At 53.4% G+C, this 15687-nt stretch overlaps 1 protein-coding gene across 4 annotated transcripts in view; it reads left to right on the top strand.

Annotated features, from left to right (window-relative positions):
• Nucleotides 1–15687, top strand: part of SSBP3 (single stranded DNA binding protein 3) — a 152849-nt gene that overhangs the window by 129902 nt on the left and 7260 nt on the right. Inside the window, exons 6-13 of one of the 4 annotated variants that reach the window (XM_087820453.1) lie at nt 1666–1746; nt 2647–2706; nt 5853–5919; nt 6026–6102; nt 12599–12663; nt 13322–13370; nt 13988–14023; nt 14525–14579. In XM_087820453.1, coding sequence (XP_087676579.1) covers nt 1666–1746; nt 2647–2706; nt 5853–5919; nt 6026–6102; nt 12599–12663; nt 13322–13370; nt 13988–14023; nt 14525–14579 — 490 coding nt within the window. Of the gene's footprint in view, nt 1–1665; nt 1747–2646; nt 2707–5852; nt 5920–6004; nt 6103–12598; nt 12664–13321; nt 13371–13987; nt 14024–14524; nt 14580–15687 lie in introns of all 4 variants that reach the window. The other 3 variants (XM_087820452.1, XM_087820455.1, XM_087820454.1) reach the window with 3 other exon arrangements.

The raw sequence follows: 15687 nt of genomic DNA, 5'->3' as shown, positions 1-15687 counted from the left end.
TCCGCGGAGCTTTCCGGAAGTGAGCAGCCCCTGGCTTGGGCATGGAACTTCAGTCCTGTCCTTAGTGGCACATCAGGGTTCTCTGCTCACCTCTTTGGGTCTCCACACCCACCAGCTAGGGCCCACCCCTGCGTCCCTTCCCCAGCTCTGGGCTGTGCTTCCTGAGCGGGTGGGAGGCCGGGCAGCCTGGCTCTGAAGAAGACTGGGGAGGAAAACCCTACCTGTGTCTCTCAAAGATTCTTTCTTCCTGTCGTTTTAAATGTAACCACACCCATTCCCATGCATGGTTTGAATTTTTCTCAAAGGCAACTTCCAAGGGTAATAACACAGTTGTGGGTGGGTAAGAGTGGATTAGGAAGGGCTCCTCAGCACCAGCACCAGTGTCCAGCTTGCAGTGCTCTGAGTGGGCAGGAAGGTGCTTCTAAGACAGGCTTTTCATGCTTTTGGCTGACCCACAGTAGGAAATACATTTGACATTGTGATCCAGTACACACACACACACACACACACACACACACACACACACGTATTTTACAAATGAAATAGTTAATGAAAAATATTTGCCTTAAAACACACAAAGCTCTCTGATATTTTCTATTTTTATTTATTTATTCTGTTCCCAGGTTTTTTTAAAAAAACAATGGTTGCAACCCATTAAATTGATTTCACCACCCACTAATAGATTGCAACCCACAGTTTGACCAACCCCATGGTTTAAGGGAATTCACCTGCGTGTTTCTCCTGGGGGTAGTCAAGGTCAGCATTGCCCTGGGCTTTGGGGGTCAACTTAGAACTGTGGATGGCTCACCACCGACTGGAGTAGAAAGCCCAGCCCCTGCTCCCACCCATCCAGCAGTCAGGGGCCTGTAGCCCCGTCCCCTTCTCCTCTGTACATGCCCACTCCAGCTCTGGGCTGTAGGGGTTAGGGTAGGCCTTGGACCCACCAGGCTTCTTGTCCTGGCTCTGCCATTTACCAGTTATGTGGCCACAGCTAAGTCCCTTCATCCCCTGAGACTCAGTTTCCTCACCGGTAAAAATAGAAATGAGAATTCCTATGTTACGGGGCCACTTTCACGTGAAGGTGAATTAGTGCACTACAGAGCGGGTGCTCCATAACCATCTCTCTTCCTCTTGTTTCCCCATTTGTTCAGTCTCAGCACCATCCTACTCCTCCTGTCTGTTCTCACGCAGCCATCAGTAGACTGGTCTCTAGGTACTTGAGATCTGCATCCGTCCCCCCAGGCTGGGAGCTCCTCCGGGGCAGGGCCTCGTGCACGCCTTGCAGAGTGGGTCCGTTTCTGTGCGTACCGTGCTCTCTGAGCCCAAGTCAGCCAACGTATTTAACATGGCAAACTCCGCTCCAACACTAGGTGATGCCCAGGCCCCTGCTCCTGCGTGCTCTGACAAGGGAGCTTGCTTGATTGATTCCTCAGTCTGCAAATCCCCACGGAGGTGTTTATCAGCTTCTCTCCCTCCCGCTCACCATTTTCCACCGATGAGCTGGCAACCTAGGCAGCAGCTCGCACCTCCCCGCCAACCAGAGCCCGCCGCCCGCACGCCCGCCGCCCACCCTTCGTTTTGGTTTAATTTTTGTTCTTTTAAGCTTCTCTTGCGCTTCTCCATGTGCTGTGATCTATAACCTGCCTCTACTGTCTGGCCTCACAGGGTCCTCCGGGGTCACAGCCCTCGCCGCACGCACAGCCTCCACCCCACAATCCCAGCAGCATGATGGGACCCCACAGTCAGGTAACGCACTTGGCTCGCCCGCCCGCCGGGGGGCACGGGGCACCAGGAGGACAGAGCCAGCAGAGGAAAAACAAAAATCAAAACGTGCTCTCGCCATTGCCTTCGAGTCTCGATTGACAAATGAAGTGTTTTTGAAAACATATATACATATATTATTTTCTAAAGAGAGTCTTCATTCCTTGGACATCACACCCAGCTTGGATATGAAACCAAAAGAAAAGAAAAACATTTCTGTGACCTTGTCAGCGGCCTTTGCGTTTTTGTTTTTTCCTCTCTCACTTTTGGTTTGGTTTTTGAGTTTGGTTAACCATTCGTTTGTAACCGAAGCTGCATCCCGAGGCTTTTCTTTGTGCACTCGCTGCTGAGAAAGCTTTCCTGCCCATTCCCTGCATTAAGTTAGGGAGCCCGCTGTCCCCTTACCGTTTTCATTGTGTGTCTCCTCGAATCCTCGCTCCCCTTCCCCACCCCTTTTGTCAGTGGTCTGTTGTGTGTGTAATTGTGCGTGTGTGCGCGTGTCCAGCTTTGCACACCCTGAAAAATGTATGTCTAGGTTCCTTTTCTGATTTCTTGATCTGCCCTTCCCAAGGGCAGAGGTCTTCCTCCTTTGGCCCACATTGATGTCACTGTACTTCCTCGTCCTGTGCAAAGTCCCAGCTGCCTCCCCATCACCCGGAGTCGGTCTCCATGAACAGATGCAGAGCTGGGGTCCCGTGTGTGGTGGCATCTATTATTCCATCTGCCCAAAGGAAGTTTAGCCCAGAGGGAAGAGGCCACTGGGAGAAAGAGAGTTTAAAAGATTGCCAGTTGTAACATAACTGGACTTCGTGGAGTGGAGCGCATTTGTGTTTGTCCCTGTGCACGAGCACAGGCTGTCATTGAACTAATTCCCTGTAATTGCAGCCTTTTATGTCACCGCGATACGCAGGCGGCCCCAGGCCCCCAATCAGAATGGGAAACCAGGTACTGTACCTTTTCATGTTCTCTCTCCCCTCACTCAGCCACCCTTGACCCCAGTTGGACATTGACTCCATCAAAATTCGAGGAAAGGATTGGGAGGTGGAGGGACAGATTTTAACAAGATAGCTTTTACAAGCAGTTCCCTAGAGAGGGCCCTGTGTCCACTCCATGCCCTGGTGCTGCCCCCGGCCAGCATTTTACCTGCCTCTCCCGGGGGGCTTGGGGTGGCAGTGCTGGAGCTTGGAGGGCAGCAGCAGAAGCAGCTGGGGTGGGAACACAGGGTTCCAGCTAATCTAGAGAAGGTGGTAATGCCCCTGCCCCTCCCATCCAGCCCCTTCTTGGAAAAGGGTCTTCCTCTTTAATGAAGTTAATTGACAACGTGCATTTTTCCTGGAAGCTTTTGAGAATTGCCAAGGCTGGTAAATAGAATCCTGCTATTAAGGGGGGAAATGGCCCGTAGGAATGCTTAGATCAGGAGCCTGGGAGGCAGCAGAGCAGGACATTTGGGAGTTTTTCAGCAGTGTCTGCCTGCTTCCCAGACCCAGTGCAACACAAGAAAGGATTTGTTCGTGTAATTAGAAAAGCAGTCTGCTTACGGGGAGGGCTTTTCAGCCTGGAGTTGTGCGCCTTGTGCTGGCCTCTTAGGGTAGGTAGTTCTAGGTGGTCTGGAGAATCAGCCCCTGTGCCCCCTCCCCAATTTAGCCCATCTAGAAGCAGGAGGGGAGCTGGTGACGTATGGATGAATATCCTCTTCTGAGGATAGACAGCCTAAAAGAAACCTTCAGGGAAGTTTGTTTTTATGCCAAAATATTTTTTATGCATAATTCTTTGAGTGACCTTGTAAAAGCCCTTAAGAAATCTGACAGCAACACCAGTGCATCCAGCCCTGGTGCCTTTGGAGCTGGGAGTTCAGTCACCAGCTAGATCGCTGTTCTCTGAGTATGATTCTCAAGGCTCCACAAGAAAGCTCCTGAGTGAGATAGTACAGGAACTACAGAGCCATGCCCATAACCAGGAGCCTCTGATTTTGAAGTAAAATTGCCTATCAGGTTTCCACTTTTTTTTTCTCTTTTCTTCAACAGTCTTTTGTTTCCTATTTTCTCTGACATGAAGGAGACAAATTTAGACAAGAAGAATTAGAGACTTTGTTTTTTGAGCAAGGAGGCCCCCCTGGATACATCACAGATAAGGAAACAGAAGGTCAGAGTGGTGGAGTGACTTTCCGAAGTCTCCCAGTGAGCTGGGCTCGAATCCAGCTCCAGCCCCTGGGTCAGTGCTGTTTGCACCTCACCGGTTCACTTAGCTTTCCTAGTTGTGAGAGTGTGGCCCCTGCCTTTGTTTTAACCAGTCACCAAAGTGAGTCTCCTTTGCCATCGCACGCGTGGGCCATAGCAGCAACCCTCCCTGTGCCTATGCAGGGCTCTCCTTGGTCTGAACTGGCCTCTGCACCAGGGATGCTCCCTTATCATAGTTGTGGCCCTTCCTCCAGCCGTTAAGGGACACTAAGGAAACGTGTGTTGGTATTTGTCAATCATGAGCAAGTACCCAAGAGAGCAAATGGAGAATAAATTGCTCTCTATATTTGGTATCACAAGCCAATCTTCCCAGCCTCCCACCAACCCTCTGTAAGAAAGGAACACTGATTTTTCTAGTTTCCTGTGAATTGAGAAATTTTTGTCCTCTAAGGGGGGTTGTGCCCCTTACACAGGTATTGCCCCTGGGGGTTACTTGGAGAGCGCCTCAGTTGGGGCTGCCAGTCGAACAGAAGCCTCCAGGCCACCTGAGCTAGCTCAGTGCTCCCCCGGGGCAGGTGGAGGAAGCAGAGGCAGCAGGACTTGCTTGGGCCCATACAGCCTCCTGGTTTAGGGTGATAAGAGGGGCATGTAGGGGACAAGAATCTAAGGGTCGTTGGCTAGGAGAAAGCAAGAAGTTATAATGGCCAAAACCCAGGGGCTGGAGAGACAGACTGTATGCCCCCCAGGCAGGTAGAAACAGTAGGTGCCAAAGGCCTCTTCATGACCATCAAGTACTCCCCAGGCTCCTGTGGCCCTCCCACAAGCCTCCCCCACCCGAGACACCATGTGTGTACCCCATTCTGAAGCTAAACAGTGAAGACTTGTCCCTTCCCTTCCCACTACCTTGTTCCAAAACCAGTTGGGAGTTCACCGTGGGGCTAAAGGCAGACCAGTGTCCTACTCAGCTCTTCCCACAGCAGTGAGAGGGGTGGGGGTGGGGGTCCCTGCAGATGGGAAAGGGTGACCAGCCTTCCCTAAAGCTTTCCCTCTCAAAGGCAGGTCCATGTGTAGTCCTAAGGCTTGTGGTTCTAGAAGTAAACTTTCACCCCAGCTCTGCCTCTTTTTTCTGATGGGAGCTGAAATAACTTCAGTCCCAAGTAAATCGCTTTTAATAGGTGTGCCAAGAAAACCCAGGGCACCCTGTCCTGACCTTAACAGTAATCACACCAGCATCTGCCTCCAGCACCAGGCTTCCATGAGCAGGTTCTCCTTCAGCATCCTGATCACCCCTCTCCTGGAGGCCTCCTCTTCACTCCAGGCATGGGGGTGGGAAGGTGGCATTTCCTGTGAGGGAGTCAGGAGTCCCCTGTTTGGCCTCTGGGCCTCATTTCCCCCTATCTCCATCTGAAAGCCACTTCCCCCCCTGTTCCCCTTTAAAAAGGACCTCCCATTGTTACAGGATTTTAGCTGATGGGTCTCTGGATCCCCACAGTTTGGAGGTGGGGATAAAATGAGTTACATCTCCATGAGGCAAAGGAAAGACAGGGTTGGGGTTTGGTAGTAAGAGGGAGGGGGCACTGCTGCCACTGAAGGGGGGGTATGGTAGGCAGCGCGGCCAGAGCGTGACCAGGCTCTGGTGAGATACAGACCCACAAGGACAGCAGGGCAGAGCAGTGGTTCCTCTCCCGGAGACGAACCCCAACCCACCCATGCCACAGTTTCTGCTAACACCAGCTCAAGCTGACTGCCACTCCCAGGGGACCTTCCCCCAGCTGGCAGGCAGCAGGAATTGTCTTGGGGAGGCCACGAGTGGCCCTAAATAGTCAGGTGATGAGCTGGGACAGGCAGATGTGCCCTTGTCTATTCTCCAGCTTGGGGAGCAAGCACTCAGCTCGTGTCTCACATCTCTTTCAGCCTCCAGGAGGAGTTCCTGGGACACAGCCACTGCTGCCCAATTCCATGGATCCCACACGACAACAAGGTAGAGAGGGCTGGGTGGGCTGCCCGGGCGTGGGGAGTCGGGAGGGGCTCCTTCTCCCTCTACTCTCCGCCTCTGCCACTCACAGCTCACCTACTCTCTCATGCAGGGCACCCCAACATGGGAGGATCAATGCAGAGAATGAACCCTCCCCGAGGCATGGGACCCATGGGTCCTGGCCCACAGGTAATCACCTGTGTGTCCGTCCATTTCCCTGACCATCTGTGTGTCCCCGCCTTCTCTCCTCTTTCCACAGTCTGTTTTTCCACATCGCTCAGCTTGCAGGGGGGAGAGCAGAGGGCGTAACCAGGTCCCCAGCTACTCTCTCTGCCCAGGGCTGGGCTGGCCCCATGCATAGCCAGGAACAGCCCTCTCAGCAGAGTTGAGGGACCCTCAGGAAGCCTCCTAGTTTGCAGACCCTTCCAGGGGAAGGATATGCTAGCATGTGGTTTGAGGGATTTGGAAGCAGAGGGGCTGGCACCCAGGCAGTAGTGTGGGTCCCAAAGCCTCCTCCCATCCTGGGTGGGTAGATTTGAGCTGGCTCAGGGGTCATGGTTTGTCATGATCCAAAGGTGGGACAAATGAGTGGCTGTCCTAGCTGTTTGCAGTTCACCATGGACAAATCACTTTGCCCTCTGTGGGCCCCAGCAGGCTTCTGTTTCACCACCTTTCCAACAGGGAGCGAGTCTATATTCATGGTCCTCTGCAGTGCCGCTCCAGGAGAGGGGAGCCAGGCTGGCCAGGGCCCAACTCACTTCAACCCACAGCTTTGCCTGTTTCATAAACTGGGGTACTAAGATTTATTTTCACCAGAGGGCTCCATTGCAAAAAAAGGACCATTTAGGGAAGAAATTATTTCAAGCACCCTGTCTACCTCTTTACAGTTGCAACACAGCATTCGCTCCCTGTGACCCAGCTCCTCACCCTGTCATAGGTACAGGGTCCCACAGTCATTGGGCAGGGGTCTGGCAGACCATTCCTGTTCTAGTGCCTTCTCATGGTTGACTTTGTGTTTGAATGTGGCTCTGTGACCTGTAGGCGCTATGACAGAGAGGCTGCTCTGTTCTCCCTCCTTGGGAATTCTCTGGATCTGACTACCTGAGAGAAGCTAGCAGCCTGGATAAGGCGAGGGGAGTTTCATATAGTGAGATAGAAGGGTTTTGTTCCAGGGAGATCCTTTCCTTCCTTTCTGCCCTGCCCAGGAGCCTGCTTGTCCCTCCTACCCTCTTGTAGATGTTTGGATTCTCTGGGCCCCTCCAGAGGTGTCCAATTCCCTGGGGTTGGAGCACCCCCCGCCCCACACACACACCCCTCCCTTTTGTAGGAAGAGGCATCTGGGCACCCCTCCGCCCTCCACTCCATCCCGCATGGTGCTTGCAACACGTCCAGCCCTTGCTTTCTTCTCAGTGGTGCTACGTCTGTGGTGTTGAAAAATTTTAGGGAGGACCTTGTCTTCTGCCCTGTAATTCTAAAAGAGGCAAGCCCACTCCACTTGCAGCTCCATGTTCCTGTTATTTTTCTTTCCTTATATCTCCCAGAGCTCATGCTTTTGCCAGCCTCCTCTTAAGCCACCAGAGTGGCCCCTACCTGCCAAGTGGCCATCTGGGGCTGACCTCTGCCAAGCAGCCCAGCCGAGGAACCCGTGGAAGGGGTAGAGTCGGCAGCAGAGTGAATCCCCCTGAGTCTCCCTCAGCCTCCACCACACATGAGAGAGACTTTTTGTGTAGAAATCAGCAGTGGTCTTGGACGTCCAGAACATTCTGAGGAGGTGAAGAGGATGGAGTCTGGGGCAGGAAAACTTTATTCCCATTCCACTGCCCAGGCTTAGCAGCTGCATCTGTAAAATGGGAAGGAGCCCAGCATCTGCCTTGTAGGGCTGCTAAAAGGGGAGGATCAAGTTCTTGGCATGACCTTGGCACAGGGTAGCCCCTTAGCGAGCAATTTGTTTTCCAACTTGGGGCCTTAAAACCAGTGTTCAGAATCCTAGTTGCTTGGGTTTGGTGACTTTTTATAGTTTCATTTTTATTTTTTCTGGCAAAGGCCATTAGTATGTTGAGGTTCTAGAAGCTGAGAATAGATGTTATCAGACCGGCTGAGAGCAGAGGGTTCTGGAAGTCTAGGACTTCTCCTGGCTTAGCAGATATCTCATGTCGGCGTCCCTGACTAGCAGTCTGGCACACTCTGTGAGGGTACTGAAGGCTGAGGTCTTGCTGAAAGGGCCTCCTGGGGCCCAGTGTTGTTCTCCTGGCCTCACCAGGAAGCATGCAGGGTGGAATGCTCTGAGGGGAGGGAGATGCTAGCCTAGGGGTAAGGCCAGCTGGCTCTTCCCACCCCCACCAACTTCACTGTCTCTGGAAACATCTCTCCTGTATTTTTCTTTATTTTATCAACATGAAGACCCTTAAGTGCTTTTGCTGTGTCTTCTGTACCCCTCTGGGTAGGGAGAGTGCAGTATTAAATTCCAGAGCCAAACTTCCCTCAACAACTCAGAATTTCTGCAGCAGCTCCTCATAGAGGGCAGAAAGGCCTGGTGTTGTTTGGGACTTGGGCCTGGGCAAGGTTGGGGTGTAGGCTAGATCACAGGGTCTGTGGTCAGCCAGGCAGGGACTGGGCACTGCAGACCCTAGGGGGTTGGACCCCAGGGCTGAGGGTAGGGAGAGGACAGATTGTCTGCATGCCTGCTGGCCCTTTCTCTTGTCCCTGAGGGTGCTGCCCTGGTCACTCCCAGTGGACAGGAGAAGAGCTGAGAACTTGGTGCTGGGAAACACAGTTCTGGCCACAGCCTGGCCTGGTTGGGCCTCACTCCCTCTTCTGCAAAATGGGTGGCCAGGCTATGACCTCATGGGGCTCCTGTGGGGTCAGGTGAAACAGCTGTTGAAGGTATCCCATGGATCCCATTCCCTCCCTAGGCCCTGGGCTCAGGCTGTCTGGAAGGGGGCCAGTCCCTCAGGCAGCCTTCAGTATGTGCCACTGTACGCACAATGCTGTACTGAGATCAGACACAAAGGTGGGAAACCAAGTGGGGAACGAGGTTGCTAATAGCAGTGACCACCCCACAAAGAATAACAGGTACAGGGTGTCCTGGGGCCACTTCACAGATTTCAGACCCACATGGAGCGACATTGCACTTTGGAGCCTATGTTGCATTTTAGCCTGAATATCACAGAGGAACCAGCAGACCAGGCACTGCTCTGCCCTCAGCCCCTCTGACCAATTTTATTCTGGTTTTGTGAAATGGCCAGTGCCAAAAAGGAGGTAATAGTTCCACTTAATTGTTTCCTCTCTGTGAAGAATTATGCATGTGGGTCGTGTCAGGTGGGAACCTTTTGGGAACTTTTTCGCAGTGAATCCTATTAGAATGAGGCTGAAACGGCAGGGGCTTCCAGCCAGGTTCAGGTGGAGAGGACACACGGCCCGTCAGAGGTGCTATGGCCCACAGACCCCATGGATGCCAACCCCAAGAACTGCTGGCCCCACACAGTTTTTGGTTCAGATTAGGGTGGAGGCAGCACAGCCTAGCATCTGATCACCATTCCAGCCTGACTCCATTTGAGAAAGTTTGGGGGAAGGATAATCCATAGTCTGTGCCGCTTACAAGCAGTCTGTGGGAAGAATAGCATGTCTCTGTTGATCAGCATGGCCCAAGCTCAGTGCCTCTGAGCAGAGACTCCAGAAAGATGGAAGATCGGACCCTGGTCAGAGTACCCAGGGGCTGGGTGAGGAGGAAGGAGGCCACTCAAGGGACTTTCCTGGGAGGCCTCCCAGTGTGGGATGGCCTTGCTCCCATGTGATTGCAGAGGGTGGAAGACAGGCCCTGCAACCTGGGAAGCTGCCCTGCCAGCCAGAAGTCCTCTGACAGATCCATCCTAAAGACTAGAAGGCTCTTCCCCTACTGTAAGGTAAAGATATTGCTGAGCAGGCCACAGGCAGCACTGAGAAAGAATCCCCCTGACAAGGTGTTCAGGGAAGTATAGCAGGCCCCAGCCCCTGCTGACTGTGAGGTGACGTGCCAAGTTAGTGTGGACCCTGCACAGAGCACAGAGCTGAGACCAAGAGGGTGGGACCTGATGCAGGATCCCCATCAGGAGGGCCCGTCATTGTTCCTGACTGTGGATCTGTCCCTCTGCCCAGGGTCTGGGCTGCCCACATAGAGACCAGGGCAAGGGGTGTGGGGAGACAGACCCCCCTGGATGTGGCCAATACTCTGGCTGCACTGAACTCCTTCATGTCTCCAGCCACTCCTGTTCCTGTGGAGCAGTGCTGACAGCAGAGGAGGGGGTGGTGTCTGGCTAGTGGTCACACCTGGCAGCCCAGTGCCTTGGCCAGGGAGGCGGGCACTAGAAGGGAGGTCCCTGTCACCTGAGTCTTCGAAACCATCGTTCCTAGCCCACCTGCCCTCTGTGAAAAGGCTGGTGTTTGTGATTTGAAAACCTGACTTTTAGCCTTACTTTCCCTGTGACTCTTACTGTGTGGCCTTGGGCTAGTCTCTGGCCTCGTTGGTCCTTCAGCTTGTCATCTGTAAAAAAGGGGAAGTGTGAGTGGCCCTCCAGGGTCTGTGCTTCTGAAGGAGGGAGGACCTGGTGGGCACAGTCCCTCCAGGGAGGCAGCCATGCTGGCTAATTGGGAGGCTCCTGAAGGCGGGACAGGATCAGAACAGCAGGTGGTGCCTGAGCCTCCCTGAGGGGGGCTGCACACTGCACGTTCAGGTGTCTTTCAGGAGTGAGCACTGTACTTGCCATCTCCTCTCACTGTGTGCAGCAGTGTGTTGGCCTTCTGCCTGCCCCAGGCCAGCCTCCCCCCTTTGCCCAAGGTGCAGGCCCCTCTCCTGGGTGGGAGGGGCAGCAGGATGCAGCAGCTGGGTGCTCCCTCTCTGTCTCTGGAGGAGTGGGACTGCCTGGGAGGGGATCAGCGTCCTGTTCTGGAGGAGTACAAGTGAGGCTGAAATTTGTAGAGGGGATTTTGTAGCTGCACGTGGGGCTTAGAAAGGGTCCTTTAAGAGCTGAGGTTCTGTGATGCTTAAGGCAGCATTAAGGGCTTTGGCATTTGTTCTGTTGCCGACATCCCAAATCAGTGCCCACCTCTGAGGTCTGACAGGGCACTTCAGAGCCATCATTTCATTTGGTCCTCACGGGGCCCTGTAGAGTTGGCCATTCTTTATTCCCAGCCTGTGGACAAGGCAGCCCAGTCCCAGCTCTGCTGCTAGCATAGCGCGTGAGGCACTGTCACTCTGCTTCTGTGCCTCAGTTTTTAATCTTTAAAGTGGGGATAGTGATGGGGTTGTTGTGGTGATTAAATGTATGTGATAAAAAGCACGTAGCACAGGGATAATTCCAGCCTCGTGGCATTGTTATAAGGACCAAACCAGAGACTGAATATAAGGCATGCGATATACTCAGTAAAGAACAGCTAATTCTGGCTGTTCCTTTGCCATCAGTTCTACCAAACTGCTTCTTTCAGATTCTCCTACGAGGACAGAGCTTAAGCTACAGCCAGACTCATTTTACTTTTCACTCATTCACTTCTTTACTCCTTCGCTGGTCAGTTCAGCACCTAGTCTGTGCCACCTGGTGCAGGGAGTGAAGGGGGCCATGAAGGTCATTAAGACACAGTTCCCATCTTCAAAAGGCACTTAGAATCCATGGGAGCGATGGACATGTGGCTGTGATCATAACCCAGTGTGGTGAGCAGGGGAGGAGGGAAGTTACAAGGCATTATGGGAGTAGGATGGAGCAGTTAGCCCCAGGGGGTGGGGCATGGAAGGCTTCACAGAGGAGGTGCTGTCTGAGCTGGGTATTAGGGGATGCGTAGGAGCCCGCCAAATGGAGAAGGGAAGGCAAGGCATTCATTCTTGCCAAGAAAATAGCATTGGAAAAGGGAGTTGGGTGTGTTTGTGACAGGAGATGAACTGGGTGAAAGGCCTGGTGCCTGGTCAGGCACTCTTGTGACCCATCCCACTTGCCTCAGTGAGTTAGACTGAGCTAGGCTGGGACTCCAGGGAGTTCCCAAATTCTGTCTGAACTCTTCTCTCAAACAGAACAGTGATTCCTTCTGAGGATAGAAATGTCCTCCTGTGCCAGGCATTGTGCTTGTTGAGGGCCCCACATGCTGACACCTGGATTAGGCAACTTGATCTGGGGGTGGGGGCACAACCCAGGTCTGGGCAAGGTGGGGTGTCTGTACATTCCATGCCTTGGGGACAGCGACAGGTCAGGCCTTTCAGGAGTATTTCTTCCCCTTCCACATTCAGCCCCGGCCCCTGCCCCAAGCCTACCAGCAGTTTCTCCCTCAGAGTGTCTAAGGTGCTGGCATTCACTAGTCAGATCTGTTGCTGAGTCTGTTCCCCTTTACCCACTGAGACCTGAGGGGAAGGTGCCCATCGCCAGGAGCCCAGAGATGTGAGCTGCTTGCTTGACGTCCATGTGCTTTTGAGGGAACCCCCTTGAAGCCCCTGAAGCTGCATTTAAAGCTGTGACTGTCCCTCTGTGCTGGCTTGTCATTGTGGTCCCATCACTTGACTCCCACCCTCCCTCCACCTTTTTAAACAAATGTGTTATTTTTTCTCATCAGATTCTTTTCACAGACTAACCCTCTCGCTTATATTCTGTCTGTTTGTTTCCCTCCCTCCTTCTCTCTCCGGTTCCCCTTCTCCTTCTCATAGACTGACCCTTGGTTATCGTTGCAGAATTACGGCAGCGGCATGAGACCACCACCCAACTCCCTCGGCCCCGCCATGCCCGGGATTAACATGTAAGGCAAAAACGACCCACCAGCGGCTCAGAGCCCGTGGCTTTCCCACCCTCTGTCGCCCTCTGGAACTCTGAGATTCGAGTCATTGCTGGCACCTCTCTGGACCTCAGTGTCCTTGTCAGTACAGTGAGGATGCTGACAGTGCTGGTGATGGGACCTCACCCCACATGGTTACTTGCCCAGCACGGTTGTCGGCGTGTTACACAGCTTCGCTCACCTAATCTTCATCACACCCCTTAGGCGGTTATTATTATCTCCCATTTACGGACGAGGTAACTGAGGCACAGAGAGGTGAAGCCTCTTGCCCAGGCTCACACAGCATACAATGGAAGGGTCCAGATTTGAACCCCTGCACGACTGTTCTAGTGATTTTGTGTTTCTTAACCCCTTTGCGGTGGTAGATCCTTGGGCAAGTGCACACATAGAAGAAACTTTATATACTTCACAAGTTCTTCATATAATTTATAGGAGTTTGTAGATTTCTACCCATGGAACTGCTCATTACAACCCCAGAACCAGATGGTCTCTAAGGCCCTGGGCTGGTAGGAAGGACTTCCTGTTAGTCACTTCAGCCGTCTTGCTCTGCCCCTGCTGGCGCCACCCCCTTGGAATTGATGGCTCCTTTTTCATTGTCTCCATCTCTCTCTCCCTCTGTCAGGGGCCCGGGAGCTGGCAGACCCTGGCCCAATCCTAACAGTGCTAACTCAGTGAGTATCAGGTTGGGTGGGTGTACTTGCCAGGGAGGGGGCTCTGAGGTGTGGGGTGGTTCCTGTCCCCAGATTGGTGGTGTCAACATGGAGGGGAGATGTAGCGGCCTCTACCTGATGCCTCCAAGAGAAGCCCACCTGTAGGCGGAGCCTTGGGAGTAACATGCTGGGGCCTTCTTGAGCTCCGTCCCTGTGCAGCCCAGCCCACTGCTTTGCAGAAACTGAGGTGTAAGCTGAGAGCTGGGCTCAGAGAGTGCTGTTCGCATAGAGTCTCCTGTAGGGCCAGCTTTCTGCACTCAGAGGAAGGGGTGGGAAAGGGGTCACACACACAGTCCAGGGGAGAAGCACAGAGGGGTGGGGCAATGTTCCTGCTGTCCTGCCCTCTGCAACTGGAGGCCCCGAGGGCTCCCTGCAAGGCTCCAGGGATCAGTTCAGTGTAGGAGCTGGACTTTGCTCACACCCCAGCCTTCCTAGGGAAACTAACCAGTTGGCTCAGTGGGTCCCACAGCCTGTCCCATCAGGAGTGGGTTCGTGTCCCTAAGTGGGTTTAGATGCCAAAAAGTGCTGCCTGTTGGAGGAAGTGACTGACAGGTGGTTCCCCCACCTCTTATTTCTAGATTCCATACTCCTCCTCATCGCCCGGTACCTACGTGGTAAGTGTGGGGCTTTGGGCTGTTGCATGTCTAGTCACTTGTGACTGAATATACAAGAGAACTAACTACCCAGGGGTCCCTGTCTCTTTCCCTTTCGAAACACATTCTGAGCACAGGTTCCACCCGTGCTAGAACTTACTGTCAGTGTTCAGGTATTTGTACCTTCTGGTGGTCCAGAGGTTTCCAGACAAGACCTGGAATTGGGATCCCCATGTGTGGGGCTGACTAGCTTCTACTGCAGGCCTCTGGTTTCACTGATTGGCATGTGTATGAGCACACACGTGTACACACAGACACACACAGCCACCTCAGTTTAAAGAAAGAAAATGGGGATCCAAGTCCAGTCCCCTAAGGTCAAACCTGTGGGCTCTGCTGAGAGTGAGGTTGAGCAAGAGCTGAGTGCTGGCGAGGCCCCAGGTAAGAACTTGCTGCTGTCATGCTGGAGCTCGGTGGCCTCTCCCCATGTGGGTTTCTGATGTCAGTTTTTAATCTTATCTCCAGGGACCTCCTGGCGGTGGTGGCCCCCCAGGAACACCCATCATGCCTAGTCCTGCAGGTAAGAGGGCTTGGGGAGGGGTGCCTTTGGGGGTCCTGGAGGGGCACAGGTGCAGAGCCAGAGCTTGCCAGCCGTTCCTCCTGAGCAGCATGTCCTCCACTGATCATCTTGGCGTCAGAGATTTGGGGGCATGAGGCCTCTGGTGCCACAAAACCACCGTGTGGCCTCAGCTAGGTCACTTCTCGTTTCTGGTTAAAGGATGGGCAAAGCAAGGTCTGGGAACAAGGGGTCTCACTGTCCTTGGCTCCCGCTGGTCAGAGAGAACCCTGCCTGGGTTGTGCATTTCTCCAGGTGACCAAGAAGGGACTTTTGGATCTGGCAGCCTGGGACCAGGACTCTACGCCTGGTGCCTCTTGGCTTCTGGTCCTCTGTGTAAGAGATCCCTTCTCCCTTTTTCTTTAACCAAAGGAGGGCATGTACGCACACACACAGCATCACGATTGTGTTTCTCTCCCCGCTAAGAATAGCATACCACTGGCTAGAAGGAATCCAACACGTAGGCCTTACCCACCCCAAAAATAAAAAGTGAGAGGTGGGTGGATTTCTGCCTGAGAAATACTGGGCCTGCTCCTGATATAAACATGTTAGCTGATTTCCTAAGGACACGTTTCTGGCTAATTGGGGAGGTGGAGGGGTCCCTCTCTCCCACCCCCTCCCCGGCTCCCCATAGCAGGGAAGCTGCTCAGCTGCAGGGGTGGAGCTGGCGGCAACCGTGATATTCCGGCTCCCGCTCTGGCTCCTTTCTGCTGCTGCATTTTTATGAGCTGCATGACCTACATTCAGACTGGGTCACATTAAACCACTCCATATGTTAATGTGTCTCCAGCCCCATCCTTGCCTCTCCCTCCTGCCCCATCAGCCTGGCAGGGTGGCCCCGGGGTAATTTGTGTCATTTCTCTTTCCCTGGCTTGATTAAAACTGCTGGGCAGGGTTGGGGAGAGCACAGGTGGCGATCTGGCTGCCCCTACATAGTCCCAGCCAGTGACCAGATTTGGTGTGGGGTGGGGAGACAAGAACTGGAGCCGGTAAATCCCCCTTTGCCTTGTCCGCACTGCTGTCCAGACACCCTGAAATTCTTCGTTTCGGGGTCGAGTGGTTTTCACAGTTG

Source organism: Miniopterus natalensis, chromosome 9, assembly GCF_054644295.1.
Source record: "Miniopterus natalensis isolate mMinNat1 chromosome 9, mMinNat1.hap1, whole genome shotgun sequence".
In the NCBI taxonomy this organism is placed as follows: domain Eukaryota; kingdom Metazoa; phylum Chordata; class Mammalia; order Chiroptera; family Miniopteridae; genus Miniopterus; species Miniopterus natalensis.
The sequence above is the reverse complement of the archived record's forward strand: the minus strand, read 5'-3'. Positions and strand labels throughout refer to the sequence as shown.